At 35.6% G+C, this 19836-nt stretch overlaps 1 protein-coding gene across 3 annotated transcripts in view; it reads right to left on the reverse strand.

Moving 5' to 3' along the window:
* Positions 1-742: 742 nt before the first annotated feature.
* Positions 743-19836, reverse strand: part of CUNH4orf17 (chromosome unknown C4orf17 homolog) — a 36802-nt gene continuing 17708 nt past the window's right edge. For 2 of the 3 annotated variants that reach the window (XM_040477731.1, XM_040477725.1), the window contains exons 4-9: positions 19564-19628; positions 14136-14279; positions 5144-5225; positions 3574-3760; positions 2593-2636; positions 743-1117 (exon numbers count right to left, since the gene is read on the reverse strand). In XM_040477731.1, coding sequence (XP_040333665.1) covers positions 915-1117; positions 2593-2636; positions 3574-3760; positions 5144-5225; positions 14136-14279; positions 19564-19628 — 725 coding nt within the window. In that variant the 3' untranslated portion in view covers positions 743-914. The remainder of the gene's footprint in view (positions 1118-2592; positions 2637-3573; positions 3761-5143; positions 5226-14135; positions 14280-19563; positions 19629-19836) is intronic. The other variant, XM_040477741.1, reaches the window with a different exon arrangement.

Raw genomic sequence — 19836 nt, forward strand, 5'->3', positions numbered from 1 at the left:
CAATGAGTACATCTCTGCACCTCAGTTTTCTTGTAAAGAGAGAGAGAGAGAGAGAGAGAGAGAACAGCAATAGTAGCTATCTCAAATAGTCATTGTGAAAAGTAAATGTTACTGTATCTACAGTGTTTAGAATAATTCCTGACACACAATAAATGTGATATAAATGTTGTCATTAAGATTGCACAACACATGCACACATACACAAAATTTATAGTATCTCTTGAATATCGATGCAGTATTCTAAAAGATTGGCTAACTGGTAGATAGAATCCAGTAATACACTGAAAGAATAATAGCTATGGCCCAGGAGTGGTTTATTTCAAAAATGTAAAAAAGTGAAATATTAGTAAATTTGTTAACGTCATTCACAATTAGCAATGAGTAGAAACTAGTTCCTTTCTGGCTCATAAATTAGTGAAAATTTTTATGTCTTTTTTGGGAGAAGGTCATTATTTTTTCATAATCACTGTGGAATTCATTCAGTGCTCCAACAACAATGAAACACTATAGATTGTGAAAACTAGCTCAGATGTTAAAATTCTGTTTTTGTTTTTGTTTTTCCTCTATCAAGAGTTCAGAGGATGTGTCAAATTGTAGCTGCCTAATTCTGTTATGGATGTTTTTTTCTAGCATCAGGGCCCTGAGCATATGTATTAATGCAATTAGTGTAAGACTAGAAATATGGTATATAAATAAACATACTTCTTTTACATATCATGCTAAAATTAACCACAAATAGAAATACTGTCTCCATTAATATTTATTTAGTAGCATTATACACAGGTGCTTTGAACATGTGCCACCAAATAGAGGAGTTATTGATTCTTTGATACCAAAATATTTTTAAAAAATAATTTGATGTTGTAATGGAATGAAGATCATGTTTGTGAAAGAAATAGCGCAGTCCAGAATTTCTACCTTTGGGATGTTAAAGGATAAAATGCTCTCTGGGGAGAGAGAGTGCATCCTTGGTGTATACTTCTTGCTGACATTGGTTTTGTTGATATGCTTTCCTGAGTTTTAGGCCTGGGAGGAGACTTTGGTCTGCTGAAATATTCTGCAATGGGCATTTTCATCTTATTTCTTCTTATAAAAAATGGAGGCCTGTGTTCAGCCTCTGAAATAGAAAAAGTCTAAATAAGGCCAAAATTGAGACATAAATATAGCTTCTGCCGTGTTTTAGTAGCCAATGACATAACAAAACAAACAAAAAAAAAACTATATGAAGTTTAGGCCAATCAAGTATACCCAATATTCATAAAAGAACCCAGTCTTATCTTTCTTACTACCTGCTCTTTTTTAATGAGTAATATTTTCTATAACATGCAGGATATGTTCTATCCTCTTAAAATCAAACATTGTTTTGGTAGGAATTAATTAGAATTAGTGATCTGTAGAGGTGATAGGTAAGAATGGGAACAGTGGGAGGAAGGAAAAGGATCTATGGTTTTGAAAGACAAAAAAGAAAATAGATAAGCAGATTAAAACAAGTCAATTGTATTCGTAAGAGCTTCCCAAGACCTATATGGTCAAACCCAAGCCAGAATAAGGATTTGGGGAGATGCTGACTATCACCCCTGGAGACAAGTATGATTGGGGCTTCTATACAAAAGTTTTCCAAATATCTAGATAGGGTAAAATATATTTGGGGCCAACACGTAAGACGTAAAGCTGAGTAATAGAAACCATCACTGTCATGACTTTGTGGTCTTAGGGTGAGGAGTTTGGTAGGAATCAGATATAATAGACCATCCTTGGCATGTCAGTATAAGGGAGTATTTTCTAACTTCTAAGTTTTATTTCTTATTGCCTATTAACACATGGGCCCTCTTTGGTGTTAACCCTAACAAAAGCCGCTGGGGTTTAGAGTGACCTCAAAGAACTCTGATTACCATATCATTCTTGGTATAAGGGAAACTTGTAGATATAACAGGACAGACTTTTGTTTGAGGCTTATAGACATCCTCCTCCTGGTCTTTGCTCTATAGTCATCGTTGCTACACTTGTTTTAAGTTAGGAGCTGCCAAACCCACAGGGATGTTTCAGTTGGGCTATTCTGAACCGAAGTAGGACATTCTACAACTCTTGATTCTTGGTGGTCCAAACTGTAGGGTGTGGCTGGGACAGAGAACTACTCCTCTCTATTGTTTTTCAGCTGTCTCATAAAGCATCTGCTTGTGGCTGATTGCCATTTTACTGTTTTCTACGGTTGACTTGGTTTCTAGTTAAAATCACTTAGCTTCACAGTTAACCTATGAAGAAGCAAAACCCTGAGATCACTGTCCTTTTGTTAGGTCAGTGCAGGGCCTCTGCTGGATTGGCCAGACCAAACCTATGTATCCTGCTGTCTTGTTTCTTAGAGTGTCTGTCCCTGATGAGGCACTTTGCCTTTCAAAACAAAGTTAAGTTTATGTCAAATTTATCTCAATGAGAAATTCAGCACACACTGTCCCTTACGAGTAATTGGAAATCATTACGGTATTGCACTGCTTTTAAAACCATAGGTCCCTGTCCTTGTCTGTGTCCCTAAATAGTTAGGTAGATACTTATTGGTTTCTCTATACCAACTGAGTATCACAAACTGTACTTAACCTTTTTGTACTTCCTTATTTCCTTCAGATCCTTGACTTGACACTCTAAATCAAATGGAGAAATAGAAAATGAAATTCACAGATACAAACAAGTATTTTCTATAGACTGCACTATGATCAGTAAGCTAAGTATATATGTATCTTAAATATTTTATCCCAATTCTTTGTTTTTCAATGTAGACAGTATTAAAGGTACTTTCCAATGAGAAATTCTTCTGACTTTGAGTCATATCTAAACAGTACATCATATATTATTCACTAAGGTAGAAAGACTGATCCTATTTCCCAGTTTCCAACTTTATGGAAACTTTAAAGTGGAGACAACTTGCAATACAGAACTTTCCTCTGTCTCAAACGTTTTTAAAGTGACTTGGGTTTTGAATATTTATTTTTTCTCAGTTTAAGTTTTACCCAACTTTTAATTTTAAAGTAACAAGACTTTCTCTCCCGACTTAAATAACATCTTACCACATTCTTTCACCATGGTATTACACATAAATATGTATTTTCTTCTGTCATTGAAATTATAAGGTTTAAGAAAAATTTCTACTAAAATAATTTACAGTTGCTGTAGTAGTTATTTTTCCCTCTAGCAGCCTCCAGGAGTGTGCCAGAGAAATTAATTGAAGCAGTTTATTTTAATCTAGCATTGTTCTACACACACACACACAAAGTGATACTTGTGTGATATGCATTCAACAAAATATACAATAATAATACAATTTATGTTTTCTTTATTGCTTCCATTTTTAGGGCAAATAACAAAAATACATTTTCTTAGGTGTCTGGGTGGCTAAAATAGGATTTAGAATAATTCTCATATTACATTTATGAAAATGAAAGAAAATAAATACACATGGTGGTCCCCTGCTGAATAAAGAGGAGACTTAAAACATCAGAATGTTTAGTGTTTTGAAAGGTAACAAAAAGAAAACTGAAAATCTTTCTGTACCATATCTACTTAGCCATTATATCTAATTACCTGGTTGGTTGCTGTCTTTCCCTCAATTTGGTCAGTACTTTAGATTTTGCAGGTAAATTTGGGGGCGATTTAACTTTGGGTGGCTTCCTACTCTTTGTTGCTAGTTCTGCTGAGATGTTTCCTCGTTGAGTCAACAAATTTATCTCAGCCATTTCATCATGAATCAAAGCTGAGATCCACTCTTTTTCTGATTTAAAGAACAGGGGTGGGCATAAAGGTTATAATTATCATGTTGACTAGAAACGCAGGATTGGTTCTTTTATCCAGCACTCTAGTGTGAAAGGCTGGTATGGTAATCCGTTTTCCAAGTAGGCATTTATTCATGAGTCAAGGTTTCTGCAGAAAAATTGGTTCACATCAACCTGATTTCTATTGACCTGTGATACAGGTCATATAGAGTGCCCCGAGCTGTTAGCTCACTGAGGCACTTGTCCCTGAATGGCAGTGGAATTCTTTTTAAATATTGAGTACAAAACCCAGCCTTTCAGGCTGCTGCCAAATAAAAGAAAGCATATCTACACAAAATAATAAGTACAATATAATCTCATTAATTACAGACTAATAGTTAAGTAGTAAAAAGTTATAAGATGCCTATAAAGATATTTACCAAAGTAGTCACTGAAATGATGTCTGTGATGATTTTATTGATTATTATTCTTCCTTTCTCATATTTTTTTTCTGGTTCATTTGTGTTTTTCCCCTCAACAATAAGTACTTAATTACTTGTGTATATTTTTAAGTTACATTCTTAAAAAGAAAAAATAATAATCAAAGACTCCTTGCCCCCAAATACTTCTTAATTGCTTGACAAGTAGTCTTGAATTCCTGGGTAAAGTACTATTGCCAAAATTCTCCCCATTTAAGAATATGAGTCTATCTCTAACACATCCATATTTCCTAACTTTTATTGGTGCAGGTTCTCAAAAAGTAGCCCCCAGACCAGCATTATCAGCACCTAGGCACTTGTTAGAAATGCAAATTCTCAGGCCCTGCCCACCTCAGAAGTTTTGCCTCAATCTGATGACGAGCTAGGTTTGAGGGAAGCCACTCTATGCTATTTATGGCTGGCCCACATGGGACTGGTATATGTTTTCATGGAACAGGCCACGCAGGCCCAAAAGGAGGCTGAGAGATGACTGAGTTGATGATTTGGGTGGGGAACTGGCAGAGCTGTTAGAATCTAGAACTTGAAAGGCTGTGCAATAGCCACCCATACCAGAGAAAGGAAACAGGCTCTGTGTTCATGGTTCATGGTAGGCCAGAAAATATACTCAGGGAGACACCTCGGTGTATGGACTTAGGAGAAGAAGCACAAGCCAGCCCTGGACACACGTGTTTCACACCACCCAAAGCAGTTTAATGTGGGGCATACCAAATTTGGGGTCACTGAGTGACCAGTTGCATACAGTCAGTTATAGAGGACTACAGAGACTGATACCAAAGTACTAGGGAAATAATATTGCAACATTACCTTTGCAAATCCAAGGTAGAAAACTTCATATATTGGCGCATTCACACTTTCTGACAATAAACTGAGCCCAGTGTTTGCAAATGCTTATTTTAATCTCACCTTTTGTGCTGGCATGAACCAGCCACTGTAGAACTTCCGCCAGGGAATCAGTACGTAAAACGTTACAGAGCTTTGCCAGAATCTGACAGAGAATATTAGAATTACAGAGTGAGCAAATAAATGGTGTAAGTGTTACAAGATTTCCTTTACTGTCTCCACAATCTTATCGCCCAAATGTCACTCTACCCACTGCTCAATTAAGTCAATTGGGATTTTAGCCTGGGAACCAGATTTCAAAGAGAAAACAAACAAAAAATCAATACAAGTAATAGTTTGGGTTAGGTAATACAGTGTTCCTTTTGTTTTGTCTGCTCAGTATCCACATCTTCCGGAGGGGCAATTCACTTTCCTTCTCTTTGGGGAATGGATCCTTTCCCACTGCACCATGGGGTTCTAATTGGGATTTTCCAGTCACATAACTGTATCCCTGCTGTACCATAGTGGGTGAATCTAGCTGGAGTCATTTTTCCTCAGTTCCCTGAACACACTGGTTGGTCCAATGGGCTAGGAATATAATTCACCTTTGGCAGTCAGTATCCTTCCTTGACGTGCGTGTGTGTGTGTGTGTGTTTTAAATTCGGAGCTAGGGTCTGAAATGTGGAAGATAGAGGAGATAAATATATGAAATAATTCTAATAAAAATGGACTATAAGCATTAAAGTACAAAACTTTAAGCACAAGTAATGATGTTTCCAGTTTGATTCTAAATTGTGTCTGTTCTTAGAATTTAGACATATCTGAAATTCAGTCCTATGTATCCAGCTGCCTACCAAATGTATCCACCTAGATATACTATAGATACTTTGAACCCAAATTATCTAAAACTAAACCCATCTTCTTCTTTCTAAAACCTGCTCCACACTTGGTTCCTCCTGGTTCCCTTACCTCGATGGACAGCTCTGGCATACACTGAACATATGTCCAAGCCAGACCCTGAGATTCATCCTGGATGACTCCCTTGCACATAAAGTATGCTGCCAGACAACAAGTTCAGTAAATTCTTTCTTCTAAATATTTCTCAAATGTCTCCATTTCTTTTTATCTCCACACCCTTGGCCCAGTCTAAACTATCATCGATTCTTACTTGAGCTTCTGCAACATCCTTTTCCCTAGCGTGCCTGAAATCTTTCCTTTTTTTTTAATTTATTATTGAAGTATAGTTGACATACAATACAACATGGTGTACAACATAGTGATTTGACAGTTCTATACGTTACTCGACGCTCACCAAATTAATGTAGGCACCATGCAACATTATTATAATATTGTTGGCTACAATCCCTATGCTGTACTTTTTATCTCCATGACTTATTTATTTCATAACTGGAAGTTTGTATTTCTTAAGCGTCTTCACCTATTTTGCCCATCCACTTACCCACTTACCCCCTGGCAACTACTAGTTCTCTGTGTTTCAGAGTCTGTTTGGGGGCACGTGGGTGGCTCAGTCAGTTGAGCGTCCGACTTCAGCTCAGGTCATGATCTCACGGTTCCTGAGTTTGAGCCCCGAGTTGGGCTCTGTGCTGACAGCTCAGAGCCTGGAGCCTGATTCAGATTCTGTGTTTCCCCCTCTCTCTACCCCTCCCCCACTCACACTCCATCTGTCTCTCTCTCTTAAAAGTAAATAAACATTAAAACATTTTTAACCAAAAAAGAGTCTGTTTTGTTTGTTCATTTTTGTTTTTCATATTCCATATGTAAGTGAAATCATATGGTATTTTCTTTCTTTGTCTGATTTATTCACTTAGCATAATACCCTCTGGGTCCATCCATGTTGTCACAAATGGCACAATCTCACACTTTTTTATGATGAAACAACAGTCCATTGTATATATGTATATGTATGTACGTATAAGATATGGTGTGTATGTATGTATATATGTATCTTCTTCATCCATTTATCTATCAATGGACACTGGAGTGGCTTCCATATCTTTGCTATTGTGAATAATGCTGCAATGAACATAGGGGTGCGTACATCTTTTTGAATTACTGTTTTCATTTTCTTTGGGTAGTGGAATTACTGGATCATATGGTATTTCCAATTTTTAATTTTTTGAGGAAACTCCATACTGTTCTTCACAGTAGCTGCACCAATTTGCATTCCCACTAACAGTGTACGGGCATTCTCTTTTCTCCACATCCTCACCAACACTTGTTACTATTGCCTTTTTGATACCAGCCATTCTGACAGGTGTGAGGTGATATCTCATTGTGGTTTTGATTTGCGTTTCACTGATGATGAGTGATACTGAGCACATTTCCATGTGTCTATTGGCCATCTTTGGAAAAATGTCAATTCAGATCCTCTGACATTTTTTTAAATGTTTACTTATTTTTGAGAAAGAGAGAGAGAGAGAGAGAGAGAGAGTAGGGGAGGGGCAGAGAGAGAGGGAGACAGAATCTGAAGCAGGCTCCAGGCTCTGAGCTGTCAGCACAGAGCCCGATGGGGGGGCTCGAACTCATGAATGTGATATCATGACCTGAGCTGAAGTCGGATGCTTAAGCAACTGAGCCACCCAGGCACCTCCCTCTGCACATTTTTTTAATAATATATTTTTACCAAATATGTGCCTGACACATTTACATAATACTTTTTCTCCAACATTTTTAAGCCATGTGCTCTTTGGTTTTTTGTTCATTTGTTTTTAATGTTTATTTATGTTTGAGAGAGAGGGAAAGAGAAAGTGGGGGAAGGACAGAGACAGACACACACACACACACAAACAGAGAGAGAGAGAGAGAGAGAGAGAGAATATCACAAGCAGGCTTCACATGGAGCCTGACATGGGGTTTGATCTCACAACTGTGAGATCTTGACCTGAGCCAAAATCAAGAGTTGGACGATTAACAGGTGCCCCTCCTCTGTCAGTTTTGTAATTGCATTGTTTGGCTTTTTGATGTTGAGTTGTATATGTTCTCTATATATTTTGGATATTAACCCTTTATTGGATATATCATTTGCAAATATATTTTCCCATTCATTAGGTTGCCTTTTTGTTTTGTGGATGGTTTCCATTGCTGTGCAAAAGCTTCTTATTTTGGTGTAGCCCCGGTAGTTTATTTTTGCTTTTGTCTTTTGCTTTTGTCCTCCTTCCGTGAGGAGACATATCCATAAATATATTGCTAAAGCCAATGTCCAAGAGATTACAGCCTATGCTTCCTTTTAGGAGTTTTATATCTTTTTTTTTCCCATGGCCACTATTCAGGTTTCACATTTTGGTTTTTAATCCATTTTGAGTATGTTTGTCTGTGGTGTAAGAAAGTGGCCCCGTTTCTCTGTTTTTCATGTTGTTATCCAGTTTTCCCAATACAATTTGTTGAAGAGACTGTCTTATCCCCATTGTATATTCTTGCCTCCTTGGTCATAGCTTAACTGGCCATATAAGCATGGGTTTATTTCTGGGCTCTCTATCCTGTACCATTGATCTATGTATCTATTTCTGTGCCAGTACCATACTGTTTTGATTACCATAGCTATGTGATATGTCTTGAAATCTGGAATTGTGTTATACCTCCAGATTAGTTATTTCCCAAGATTGCTTTGACTATGCAGGGTCTTTTGTGGTTCCATAAAATTTTAGTATTATTTGTTCTAGTTCCGTGAAGAATGTTTTTGGTATTTTGATAAGGATTGCAATGAATCTGTAGATTGCTTTAGGTACTATCAACATTTTTAGCAATATTAATTCTTCCAATCCATGAGCATAGAATATCTTTCTATTGTTTTTGTCAATTTCTTTCATCAGTGTCTTATAGTTTCAGAGTATAGCTCTTTCACCTCCTTGGTTAAATTTATCCCTAGGTATTTTATTATTTTTGGTGCAATTATAAATGGGATTGATTTCTTAATTTCTTTTTCTGATACCTTGTATTAGAGTCACAGGTGATTTTTGTATGTTAATTTTGTATGCTGTGACTCTACTGAATTCATTGATTAGTTCTAATAGTTTTTTGGTGGAGTGTTTAAGGGTATATAGTATCATGCCATCTGCAACTAGTGGAACTTTTACTTTTTCCTTACCAATCTGGATGTGTTTTATTTCACTTCTTGCTGATTGCTGCCACTAGGACTTCCAGCACTATGTTGAGTAAAAGTGGTGAGAGTGGCCATCCTTGTCTTATTCTTGATCTTAGAGGAAAAGTTTCAGTTTTTCACCATTGAGTATTTTGTTAGCTGTGGGTTTTTCATATGTGGCCTTTATTACATTGGGGTATGTTCCCCAATGTAGTTTTGTTGAGAGTTTTTAATCACAGATTGATGCTGTATTTTGTCAAAACCTTTTTCTGAATCTATTGAAATGATCATATGGTTTTTATCCTTACTCTTGTTAATGTAATATATTGCATTGATTTGCAAATATTGAACAACCTTTGCATCTATAGAATAAATCCCACTTGATCATAGTGAATGGTCCTTTTGATGTGTTGTTGAATTTGGTTTGCTAATATTTTGTTGAGGAATTTTACATATGTGTTCATCAAAGATATTGCCTGTAATTTTTTTTTTTTTTTTTTTTTTTTTTTTTTTTTTTGTAGTGCCTTTGTCTGATTTTGGCATCAGGGTAATGCTGGCCTCATAAAATGAATTTGGAAATTTTCCTCCCTATTTTATTTTTTGGAATAGTTTAAGAAGAAAAGGTATTAACTCTTCTTTAAATGTTTGGTAGAATTAATCTGTGAAGCCATCTGGTCTTGGACTTTCATTTGTGGGGAGATTTTTTTATTACGGATTCAATTGTGTTAGTAGTAATCAGTCTGTTCAAATTTTCTATTTTGCTTCCTGGTTCAGTTTTGAAAGATTGTATGTTTCTAGGAATTTATCCATTTCTTCTACATTATCCAATTTGTTGGCATATAAATTTTCATAGTACTCTCATATAATTTTTCGTATTTCTGTGGTGTCAGTTGTTATTTCTTCTCTTTAATTTCTGATTTCACTTATTTGAATCCTTTCTCTTTTTTTCTTAATGAGTCTGGCTAAAGGTTTATCAACTGAAATACTTCTTGAAGTATTATTAATTCAACAGATATTTGTGTTTGTTATTGATCTAGATGCCGGAGATACAGAATTGAAATTAAAGGGCAGAAAAATCCACTGCCCTATATTGAACTTTGTTATATTATTAAGATTTTTGTCCTCAATAATGCAATATACTAGAAGAGAGTATAAATTTGCTCCTAATTTCACAATAAATCAATGGCCATGGCAAAAAAAGAAAAAAAGCCCTATGGTATTCCCTAGGCCACTCTGCCTCTAATGGGTTTTTCATCAATATGGTGATCACACATTGCTCCCAGCTTCTTCTAATTTATAGATCTCTCAGGGATCAACTTTGAGAGAATATAATTCTCCTTTCAGTGGGAGGAAGTAGAATATGTACTTTATGGAATCCTCCTGATTTCTTTTCATTGAGTTTTTTTTTTCGATGGTACCTAATATATTGGTGGGTGAATTTGGTCTGCTAAATCCTGATTTTAGGATTTGAGGTTATAGATCTGGAGTAGCCCCTGCTGAGGGCTAGAGTACCCTACTCTCTTTTCAGGTGTGACTTTCTGGGGTTTCAGTTGAGTTCCTGGTGTGTTCAGTAAGGTCTCTCCACTCTGGCAGACCAGAACGCCAGCGTCTCTAAGCAATGTCCTACTTCCCACTAGCTCTCTTCCTCCAGGTCTCAGAATATCATCCTGTGCATATGTAACTTATACTGAACTAAAGACTTGTGGAACCCTATACAGATTTCTGGAGCTCATTCTCTCCACAGATTCCTCCTCTTTAGTATCTTATTTGTAAATTCCAGCCACTTCAGAGTGCCCAAGCTCTAAACTCTTTTTTCTCTACCTAGTGAAGCTGTTACTTCTGTTATTGTTCTGTTTAGGCTTCCCCCTCTCTGTGCCATGATTAGGAGTAAGCCCAGGCTGAAATCTAGGTTGAAAGTGGAGATCATCTCAATGGTTTCCCTTCTTTCTATCAACCATCATAAATCTACACTGTCTGTTGCCTAATGCTTGAAAATAGTTTGTTCATGTATTTTTCCCGGTTATATAGTTGTTTACAGCAGGAAGCTAAGTCTTGGAATTAACCTAACATTTTGGAAGCACAGTACCTCCCTTGCAATTTTGCCTCCCCCTTCCAAATTAATTCTGCATATTGTATCTAGAGTGACTTTTCTAAAGTACAATCTGACCTTTTAATTCTTATACTTACAAAGTAATTTCAGTATAACTCAGTGTTTAAAATTTTACTCTACCTTCCCATAGTACTTCAGATGAATCTGAACATTTCAATATGGCTTATAATATCCTTTATTTCTGGTCTCTGCATAAGTCTCCAACCTCATCTCTTGCAACTTTCTCCCTGCACTCTGCATCAGCCATATTGTTTTAAATTCCTTGAATAAACAGTGCTCTCACCTCTTAGCCTTTAGATATGAAGGTCTCTTGTCTGAGAATGATCTCTTCCATACTTCTATTCATCTTCTAATTATGTCTTAAACATTCTTTACGTTTCTTTCCCCTTGAAGACTCTCTCAGCTCCAAAATCTCCTCCTATATGTTCTTAACAACACCTGCACAATCTCTCTCATAACCTATGTGAGTGAAGGAATGAGCTATATCCCCAAACTCTAGTATTTTGTCATTGATATTAGATATTTGTAAAGTAAATGAATGTGTTTGGCAGGCTTTTTGTGCCAATAGTAAAGAGACTTATTTCTATAAATTCGAGATTTTGAGGAGGAAATCTAAAAACAAGATGTGAACAGACACAGCGTTCTGTTTTTCTTTTCCCGTAAAGTAATAATTGTAAAACTGTACAGTCTTTCATACACACGCTTGCACAAACATTTCTTGACTTCACGGCCATTCAGAGTTACCAGCTTGGATAGTAGGAAATTGGAAGATATTTCAGATTTTTTTTTTTTTTGAAAGCATGGAAGGTTGGAATACCACCAAGATGAGATTTATTTTTAGGACTCATTTATACAAGCCAAAAAACTTTGGTAAGACCTATTTTCTCACTTTACTCCCTCTCTTTTCATTTATTTAACAAATAGCCACCAAATGTTAGATAAAATGCCATGCTGTGTGTGCCAGTTAATAGTTTTCAAGCAAAGTGATGAGTGCTGAGGAATCAGTTGTAACAAGATAGACAGGATGCCTTCTTTCAAAGAGTACATTTTAGTAGATTTTGTATTAATGTCCAGTTAAGTCAAAATCTGTGAGGTAGAAGATGCATTTGAGAGGAAGGCTTTATAAATAGATGCCCAAAAGTCCAGTTCTATAAGATCATGTTGCTGGTCTATTATTTGATGTGCATAAAGAAGGAAGACAGTCTTACTAAAACTGTACTCAGTTTATCATTTGGTTGAGTTGAGGACCTATATAGTTAGCTGATTTTCTATAGTTCCACTTTGATCTTGGTAGAACTTTTCTTTTTAATGTTTATATTCAACATTCAATAAATACTTAATAATTACTAGGTGCCCAGCACTTATCTAGGCACAGAAGATAAAGCAGTAACCAAGACAGATGAGTATGAGATCCATAAGACTTAAATTTTGGTGTGAGTGGAGCAAGGAAGCAGAGACAGTACTGAAACAGATAAATAGAAACATATCACATAGGGCATGCGTTATGCAAAAAATAACAAAGAGTAATAGTATATAGAGTGACTAGGTAGTGACTTTGGATGGTCAGGGAAAGTATTTTTTTTTTTCAACGTTTATTTATTTTTGGGATAGAGAGAGACAGAGCATGAACGGGGGAGGGGCAGAGAGAGAGGGAGACACAGAATCGGAAACAGGCTCCAGGTTCTGAGCCATCAGCCCAGAGCCTGACGCGGGGCTCGAACTCACGGACCGCGAGATCGTGACCTGGCTGAAGTCGGACGCTTAACCGACTGCGCCACCCAGGCGCCCCAGGGAAAGTATTTTTAAGTGATATTTAAACTGAGACTTTAATGAGTAGAAGGTGACCACTGAGAGGATCAAGGAGAGGGAAAGTCCCTAAGGGTGGAAATGAGCGAATTTTAGAGGATCTATGGTGCCAGACGGTAGTGAGTAGACAGACAGTGATTCTGAAGACTCTATATAAATAGAAAGTCTTCAGCCAGAATCATCAGGAAATCATGTATAACCGCAACGCATGTCTTCAGATACTCTATCCTCTTCTCCTCCCTTCCTTTTATTTTCCTTCCCAATTTTAATCATCAGCATAATTATACCCAATGCCACTGTTATGCTTTATTTTTAAAATAGTTCCTTATCAGGATTATTCAATAATAACCCTAATAACATGCTCTGCTATTTGTAATTGCTACTACAGACTTATTTATAACTGCTATCAAAGTCATCATTACGGTATTTTCACCTTTAATTTATTGTAGTGAGTCTTATGGTGAGGCAATGTGGATGTTACCAAAAGGATCTAAAGAAGGAAAACAGATACCAGCTGATTGGTTTATTCTTGATTATATGTCATTCTCAGAGATAATTGTGGCTGGAAAGAACCTTCCAGTAGTCTGATATGGCATATTACTATAAATATAACTAAGTTTATAACCCCAGGCAGAGTAGGTTTGAGGAAACAGTTTTCCACAGATAAGAGAGAGATGGATGTTGACTGGAGGAATCTCTGCCTTAAAATATGTACAGGAAATATATAGCTAATGGCAAGAAGTAGTGCCTTTCAAGCATTGGGAAGAATGCTAAAGAATGATAAAGAGAAATGTGGGAAGAACAGGGCTGAGCTTGTTCAGCCAATGCCAAGTTCTTCATTATGCCTAAACCAAAGGTCAGGTTTCCATAACAGTGACGGGATTCCAGGGAGAAAACTGGAAATAAAAATAGAAGTAGGCCCTGGATTTCAGGCTAAGTGGTTTTAAATCAATTCAGTTGTCAAGGGGGAGCCACTAAAGAGTTTTAAGGATGTTAGTAATGTGACTTTTTGTATGTTCATGCTGTTCCTAAGTTATGGATTTAAAAAATCTGCCTCTTACTTTGATTTCCTGATCCAGATAGTTTGGTATGCAAATGGTGTTCTCTTTGACGTCGGTCTTGGTACTCATCACCTCTGAAGAACAAGAGCCAGCAGTAGAGCATGACTTTGGAGGTGACAGTGGCTTTTTTACCTTAATTTCTTCCTAAATCAAAGGCATAATATAATCAATATGCATTTGTATCCACTCACATTTTCTATGAAAGCTGAATATAAAATGAATGAGAAATATTGTAGCTAAATAAGAGGCATACACAAAAGTAAAGAGGGGTTAGTTTCAACCTTCCCTTAAAAATCTAATTATCAAATATTTTCATTTAGATACAGACCACATAGTGAGATATTATTTACTTTTGGTGAAGACATTTTAAACCCTTGGTTTCAACCCTTGGTTAAACAACAAGATAATAATTTTTAAATGTTTGATGTGTAACCTTTATTTATCTAGCTGCCCCAGATAACAACAAACTGATACCACATGAGATTTTCTGTTAAGTTAGGAAGATTTCTCTTTCATGACAGGAAGAAGACACTCAAAAGATTTCATGCAGTGTCTGTGAAGACACTACATGTTGTGAACTGCTGTCTCCTTGCTCTGCTGAACAGCAACTGAGAGCTAGAGAATTAGAGGTCAACTAAATTACTTCCCTTGATTAACTGGAAGAGGAAATAGAAAGGCTATTTTCTTGTTCTGGGAAGTAAATGTACTCTGAAATTTAGAATTTTTTAAAAAGGTTAGAAGAGCTTTAAGTTCAAGAAGAGTTATAGAAGCCTTAGATCTGTGTGCTTATTCTAAGAAAGGCTTTTAACCTTCAGAAGTGAGTGATATTTCAGACACAAAGACGCAAGTGGCTGAATATGTCAACAAGTGGGGACTGTGATGATTGGAATTGATAGAACAATATTGAACTATTGACATTTAGTGAAAGTAAAGCTATACCGTATGTAGATGCATTCTTCTGTTAAAGTTTATTATATAAAAAGACTTCTTGTTTTAGGGAATAACAATACATATTTTTTTGGTTCAACTCTCCCACTGGACACAACTAAAAAGGCAGATTAAAATAAAAAAAAATTAAAGCTGTCAAGGAGTGAATAAAGTAGGAATTAATAGGCCAACATAAAGGGCAAGTGAGAAGCCTGAGTTGTAGGGAGTACAGTAGCCATTTGTGGCCTGAGGTCATTGTCAGATCCTGAAGAGTGAAAACTTTTCTTGTGACAGCTTAAAAGGTCCTGAAAGCCTGAAAGACAAGACTCAAAGCTCAGGACCCAAATAAGGGCCAACACAGGACTACACCCTGAAGGTAAAGGTGACCTAGAAGTGCAATGGTCCTTGAAGAAATACAACCTGAGATCAAGCTTTGAACTTCATTTAAGTTGGTCTAGGGTGGTAAGCCGTCTGGGTTCCTACAGAAGCAAGCACCAAGTTCTCTTTGGAAAAAAGTCCTTTTGTCCTAAGCTTCAGATTCCTACAAATAACTTTCATACATAATACCCAGCAGCTAAGTCATGAGGCAAAAAGAAATTATAGTGCAAATTAGAAAAAATTTTAAATTAATGCTGATAGCAAAAATTACAAAAGCAGTGAAAGCAGTCCTCAGAGAGGAATTTATAGCTAAAATATATATATCAGAAAGACCAAAGGTGTCAGATAAAGAACAATAAAATAAAGTACATGTATGGAAAGAAGGAAAAGGTAACATAAATTAACAAAATGGAAAAGAAAGATACAACATAGAGGATCTACAAAACCCCCCAAATTAATTCTTTGATATACTAATAAAATTGATAAACTTCTGTTGAAAAACAAAGACATAGATTAACAAAACTGAAGGGTAAAAGGGTACATCTTACAGATGTTGCATATATTTAAAATATAATATAAGGTTATTATGTATACCATTATCAATAAATCTGAATGTTTCAATGCAATGAGTAATTCCATAACCAAAATCACTTCAAGAAGAAATGGAAAACCTGAATAGTTCTGTAATGAAATAGATTTCAAATAAAAGAATGTTATGAGGATTGAAATTAGTAATGTTATAATGATAAAAGGGTCATTTGATCAAAAGGACATAACAAACCCAGATAGTTATACTTCTAATAAGAGAGCTTCAAAATACAGGATTAAAAACTGATATAAGTACTGTGTGCTAACCAATTGTGCCACTGGGACTCCAAAAAAACTGATATGCATTAAAAGAGAAATATAGAAATTCACAACTATAGTCAGGGATTTCAACACCTCTTTCTTAATAAGTGATAGAGAAAAGCAGACAGCTAAATCAGTAAGGCTGTAGAAGACCTGAATGAGAGTATCAACCAACATAACTGATACTTATATTACAGTCTACCCAACAACAGCAGAGTGAGCATTCTTTTCATGGGTACGTGGAAAATTGAGCAAGATTGACTATATTCTTGACCATATAACAAGTTTCAATAAATTTAAAAAGTTTCAAAGTATACAAAGTATACTCTCTCACCACAATGGAATTAAATTAGAAATCAATCACATAAAGATATCTGTGACATCTCCAAATATTTGGAAATTAAATAACATAATTTTAAGTAACCAATAGGGAAGAAATTAAAAAGGAAATTAGAAAGTATTTTAAACAGATTGAAAATGAAAACTCAACATCGTAAAATTTGGGGTATACAGCCAAAGCACTGTTTATTAAAAAAATTATATTAATACATGCTCATATTAGAAAGGAAAAATGTCTGAAATCAATGACCTAAGCTTTCATCTTACATAAAGACACAAATGAAAAATCAATAAAATAAACAAAAAATCAAAATAAGTATCATCAACAAAATGAAAAGCTTATTCTCTTTAAAAATTTTTAAAAAATGTTTTATTTTATTTTTGAGATGGAGAAAGAGCATGAGTGAGGGAGGGGAGAAAGAGGGAGACACAGAATCTGAAACAGGCTCCAGGCTCTGAGCTGTCAGCACAGAGCCCGATGCGGGGCTCGAACTCACAAACTGTGAGATCATAAGCCGAGCTGAAGTCAGACGCCTAACTGACTGAGCCACCTAGGTGTCCCAAAAGTTTCTTCTTTTTTTTTCATAATTTTTTTTTTGTAAAAAGCTTCTTTAAGAAAAGAACTTTCTTTTTGTAAAAAAAAGATTCTTTAAGAAAATCAATAAAACTAACAAACCTAGCTAGACACATCAGGAAAAAAAGAAAACACAAATTCCCAGTGTCAGGAATGAGACACAAATCATCTCTACTGATCATAGAATCATTAAAAGGACATGTTATGAATGACCTCATATCAGTAAATTCAACAACTTAGATGAAACGGACGAATTCTATGAACAATATAAACCACCAAAACTCACTAAAGAAACAGATAACCTGAATGGTCTAAATCTGTGAAAATAAGAAACTGAATTTGTAGTTAAAAATCTTGACTCAAAGAAAACTCCAGGCCCAGATGGCTTAACTGATGAATTCTACAAAACTTCTAAGGAAGAAATAACACCAGTTCTACATAAAATCTCCCAGAATTTTAAAGAGAAGTTCCCAACTTATTCTAGGAAGCCAGTATACGCTCTCTCAAAACCAGAAAAGACATTACAAGTAAACTACAAAATTGTATTCCTTATGAACATAGCCACAAGAATGCTAAACAATGTTTTATGAAATTAAATATATAAAAAGGTAACACATCATGACCAACTGAGTTTCCCCCCCCCCCCCCGCCGCCCCAGAAATGCCAGGGTAGTTTAACATTTGGAAGTTAACCAAAACAATTCACCATATTAACAGATTAAAAAAGAAAAATATGCTCATCTCAAATAGATGCAGAGAAAGCATTTGACAAAATCCAATTCCTATTTCTGATAAAAGCTTCAGGACACTAGAAATGGAAAAGAACTTCCTCAGCCATATAAAGGGCATCTATAAATAAAGTAAACTGACATCATATTCAATGGTGAAAATATAAGCTTTTCTCCTATGATTAGGTGCAAGACACGGTTATCTGCTTTCATCACTTCTACTCAACATTGGGCTAGAGGTTAGTCTTTGCAATAAGACACAACAGAGAGATAAACATCATGTAGATTTGAAACGATGATAGAAAAATTTTAAATTTGGGTTTCATCAAACTTCTAAATTTTGGTTCTTCAAAAGTCACTGTTACAAAAAAAAGTAACCATCAGACTAGAAGAAACATTTACAAAATGTATATGTGACAAAAGAATGTTTACCTAAAATATATAAAGAACCTTTAAAACTTCATAATAAAAAGTCCAGCAACCCAATTTACAATGTGGGCAAAGATTTGAACACACATTTCTCATAAAAATGCCATATAGGGATGGTAAGTAAGAACATGAAAAGATATCAAGCTCACTAGTCATCAGGAAAATGCAAATTAAAACTACAATGAGATACCATTGGCTAATGAGATACCATTAGCCACTAGATTGGCTAAAATTATAAAATACTAACTATACTAAGTGTTGGCAGGATGTGGAGGAAAAGAAACATACACTGCTGGCAGGAATGTAAAATCGCAAAACCACTTTGGAAAAACACATTGGCAATTTCTGAAAAATTTTAACCTACACCTGCTATAAGACCCAATCATTACACTTCTATGTATTTACCCAAGAGAAAAGAAAATATATATCCATACAAAGACGAGTACACAAATATTCATACCAGCTTCAGCAAAAATTGGAAACAAACTAAATGTCCATCAACGGGTGAACACGTATACAAATTGTGGGATACCCATACAATTGAATATTTCTCAGCAATAAAAAGGAATGAATTACTGATGAACATAACAACATGGATGAATCTTAAAATATTGATGCTGAGTTAACGAAACCATTTTTTTGTTTTTATTTAAATTCCAGTTAGTTAACATACGGTACAACATTAGTTTCAGGTGTACAATATAGTGATTCAACACTTCCGTAATCACCTGGCACTCATCACAACATATGCACTCCTTAATCCCCATCTCCTTTTTAACCAACCCCCACCCATCAGTTTGCTCTTTAGAGTTAAGAGTCTGAAGAAGAAACCATACTTAAAAAAATAACTCATTATATGATTTCATTATATAAAAGCCTAAAACATTGCCTGCTAATTTTGAGCAACAGCAGATAAATATTTGCATGTGGGAGGGCCAGGGCTGGGGTTTTGAGAAAACTTGTGGGAGTGGTTAGTATGTTCATTCTCTTGATTTCAGTGGTGGCTTCCCAGATGTGGATATATATTTGTCAAAATTCATCAAATTGTATACTCTAAATGTGTGTATTTTATATTGTGTTAATTGCACCTAAATAAAGCTTAAAGATACTATGAAATGTGCCTTTTCAGAAAGTTATGTGAAGAGAAGGAGAGGAAATGACAGAAGTCAAATTAAATAGGTAACTGTAAATAGTTGTTTCTTTACCTTTTTAATTGCTAAGGGATTCTCACTGGAAGTTTTGAAGCACTCTCTGATTTTTCTGCAGGGCTCTGAAATGATGACGCAGAAATATATATTTAGATCAAACAGAAAAAAAATCTACCACATAACATATACATCAGTTGCTGAAATAAATGAGAGTAGATCTGGATTTTAATTAAAGTCAACTCAGGGATCTGTTGAAAAACTTGCAGGTAGAGTTATACCAGAATAACAGAATAAAAGCATATTAAGGGGCGCCTGGGTGGCTCAGTCGGT

The sequence above is a fragment of the Herpailurus yagouaroundi genome, unplaced genomic scaffold (genome assembly GCF_014898765.1).
Source record: "Herpailurus yagouaroundi ecotype Mexico unplaced genomic scaffold, PumYag 28, whole genome shotgun sequence".
In the NCBI taxonomy this organism is placed as follows: domain Eukaryota; kingdom Metazoa; phylum Chordata; class Mammalia; order Carnivora; family Felidae; genus Herpailurus; species Herpailurus yagouaroundi.